Source organism: Pinus tabuliformis, chromosome 8 (assembly GCF_031772625.1).
Source record: "Pinus tabuliformis cultivar Carrire ecotype Pingquan chromosome 8, CPIR1, whole genome shotgun sequence".
NCBI classification, from domain to species: domain Eukaryota; kingdom Viridiplantae; phylum Streptophyta; class Pinopsida; order Pinales; family Pinaceae; genus Pinus; species Pinus tabuliformis.
The window spans coordinates 5,977,469-5,980,217 of NC_142294.1; the positions used below are offsets into that span (position 1 = coordinate 5,977,469).

General features: G+C 41.6%; 1 protein-coding gene across 3 annotated transcripts; it reads right to left on the reverse strand.

The window, feature by feature from the left end:
• Positions 1–1,253: 1,253 nt before the first annotated feature.
• Positions 1,254–2,425, reverse strand: LOC149233891 (uncharacterized). 3 transcript variants are annotated; one of them, XM_089461063.1, is made up of 3 exons: positions 2,016–2,425; positions 1,823–1,906; positions 1,254–1,563 (listed from the first exon to the last, which is right to left on the reverse strand). In XM_089461063.1, the coding sequence occupies exons 1-3, from the start codon at positions 2,067–2,069 to the stop codon at positions 1,495–1,497; spliced, it is 207 nt and encodes a 68-aa protein (XP_089317189.1). In that variant the 5' UTR covers positions 2,070–2,425; the 3' UTR covers positions 1,254–1,494. The 3 variants fall into 3 exon arrangements, with proteins under 3 accessions (XP_089317189.1, XP_089317188.1, XP_089317187.1); XM_089461062.1 differs by having other exon boundaries at positions 1,261–1,906; positions 2,006–2,421; XM_089461061.1 differs by having other exon boundaries at positions 1,269–1,906; positions 2,016–2,413.
• Between the last annotated feature and the right edge of the window lie 324 nt (positions 2,426–2,749).

Consider the following 2,749-nt stretch of genomic DNA (forward strand, 5'->3'; position numbering starts at 1 on the left):
AACATACGCGAGTATCGGAGGAACAAGGTTACCATACAGACCAGGATGAAATAGAAGGAAGGGAAGAGAATCGAGGGGAAAAGTCTGATAATGCCTCTGAACACCGAACCTTAAAGAGACAACGAATAGAATTGCAGGGGGAGTTTCGAAAGATCAAGCCGCCACTTTTCGATGGAGAGTTGGAGGAGGCAGCAGAGGCCTGGTTAATTAACATGAATAAATATTTCCAATTATATGAATATGACCACAATCTCAAAGCGCGGCTGGCTATTTTCCAACTGCAAGGAAAAGCCACTTTGTGGTGGGAGGAGGTCAAGATTGTACGAGGGGTAAGTGAGCAAAGTATAACCTGGGAAACATTTCAAAATTATTTTAAGGAGAGATATTTGACTGAACGTTTCTATGATGAAAAGGCAAGGGAACTTCATGACCTGCGGCTTGGAAAGCAGACAATGGATGAGTTTATCACCAGATTTACCTCTCTACTCTGCTGTGTAACTTACATACGGGAGGAAAAGGCTAAAGTTCAGCGGTTCATTAGCAGTTTACCCCAGGCAATGAGGGAAAGGATTGAGTTTAATAACCCAAAAACAATGGATGAGGTCATACGAAAAGCTAGGATATGCTATCAGCAGAGTAAACATAAGGGAGAAATTTTGGGAAAGCGATGGACTGACAAAAAGAGTAGTAAGATGACTGTGAGGTTTCTGAAGGCTGGTACCTGCAACCTTGAAAATAAGGCTGAGCCACCTTTTCAGAATAATGAGACATCCCAATGTGGTAGAGAAATGCGAGCATAATTTCCTAACTAAATGAGTAATTGAAGAACTGCAAACTAAAATACCTGAGAAGCGAATGCCAAGCAAAACAACTCGAAAATACCAAAGAATACTGGTTTATCAATGACAGAGAAGGAAGCTGTTTACACCGGTAGGTAACCGGAGGTAAATCAGGGTAACTCGTAAGTACCGAGAACCCATAACCTAGGTTGTATCAGCCAAAAGGGCAAGGGAATTATATTATGGTAGAAAAACTGATATGTGCGGGAGACTCCATGAACCCCATTCGGGTAGGAGAAACCCTCAGCATTAAAGAAAAACTTACTATCCTCGCAGAGGAAACATTTCATCCATAATTAAACAACAACAAAGAAAGAAAGCATCTAGCATCAATACAACGAACTATTAATTTAGTAGTTCCAGCAGACAGTAATGTTAAATGAGCTGTAATAGACTTCTTAATAGCATAACCATTCCATATTCCGCACAGGAGTAATAACGAAATATTGTATACATATCCTCAGAAATAGATTACATCTCAATTATCATTATGCTCCAGAGGAAGCGCAGTGATATTAAGTATGAGGGAAACCCTCGATTGCATGCCTAAGACTTTAGAGTCCAAAATAGGAAACTGTACAGTTACAAAAAAGTAGAGTGCAACTTAAATAAGGCAAGCAGAACAAAGAAACCCAGCAACTGGCGGAGCTGCCTGCTAAAGCCTGACAACAGGTGAAGCCAGACCCAAAACCCTTCCCTGAGGAGAAACCCTTGGATGCGAGGTCTACATTGACAACGAGATTCAAGTAAAAACAAAGATTTTCAAACTACAAATCTCTTCAAGCATATAGACTCTTCGACTGTAAATGAACCCTGAACCCTGGAGTCAACAGAAAAGAGTACCAAACTCACAGCGCTGGGCTTTTCAGCCATCACGATTTTCCATTCAACCAGCATTGAAATTATGAGCAAAAGAGACAACATCGCATCAAGAACCGAACCCCTCAGTCCTGGACAACCAGAAGATGGTGATGACTTCTTACCCGATTTATTCTGAGTAAGGGAGTTTGGTTGGAATTCCACCGCTCTGCCATGATAGGTAGCTCCTGGATCCTCTGGGAAAGAACCTGCAGTGACACCATAACCGTAGCAACGTCATAATAATGTAAAGGGAAAACGAGAGAAACAAGTATCATCACGTAGAGTCACACTAAAGCAGGGTTTACCTGCTCTTACCTGGTGACCACAACACAATAGTGAGACCATAATCTGGCAACAGAGACCACGCATATAGACCTCTGCCCTGAGTTGGCAGAAAAACCAGACCCGCAGGAAGCATGGAGAAAGACATAGACCTGAAATCGATAGCGGAAAATGCAATAAAACAACTCGGAGCTGGCTTGAATCAAGCCTGAGACAAATATGACCGTAGGATCTTCACACCAGCCCTCATCCGTCAATGCAACGTTAAGGTCGAGGAGCATAACTATAGTGGACAGGCCCTGCCCGTGCCATGTACCATGGCAGAGCAGGGCATTAACGCCAAAATCCGGAAAAATCATCAGAGCGGATAAGATATACAGCTGGATGGGGTTCTGAGATAACAACTGTAAGACAAACGATGCAACAGCAAACAATCACGGTGTGGGAGAATACCAATGACGGAGTAATTACTATCACATGGACAACGTACTATCTCCGTAAAGATTAATCTAGAAAATTAATGAGTAACCCAAAAAGCCAAAGGTTGATTTGTATAGTCGACCTGACAAATGTCATAATCTATGTATTTCAGAATGCGGTGTAAACATAGATATATATATATATATTTTTTTTTATGTGTTATACCTTAAGTGAATAGTTGTCTCATGGACGGGAGGATGACAAGCAAAATTGGTAAGGTGACTGAGGCCGATTGGAAACTTCTGTACAGGATCATAGGTAAGCAGTACTTTACAATTTTTACACTG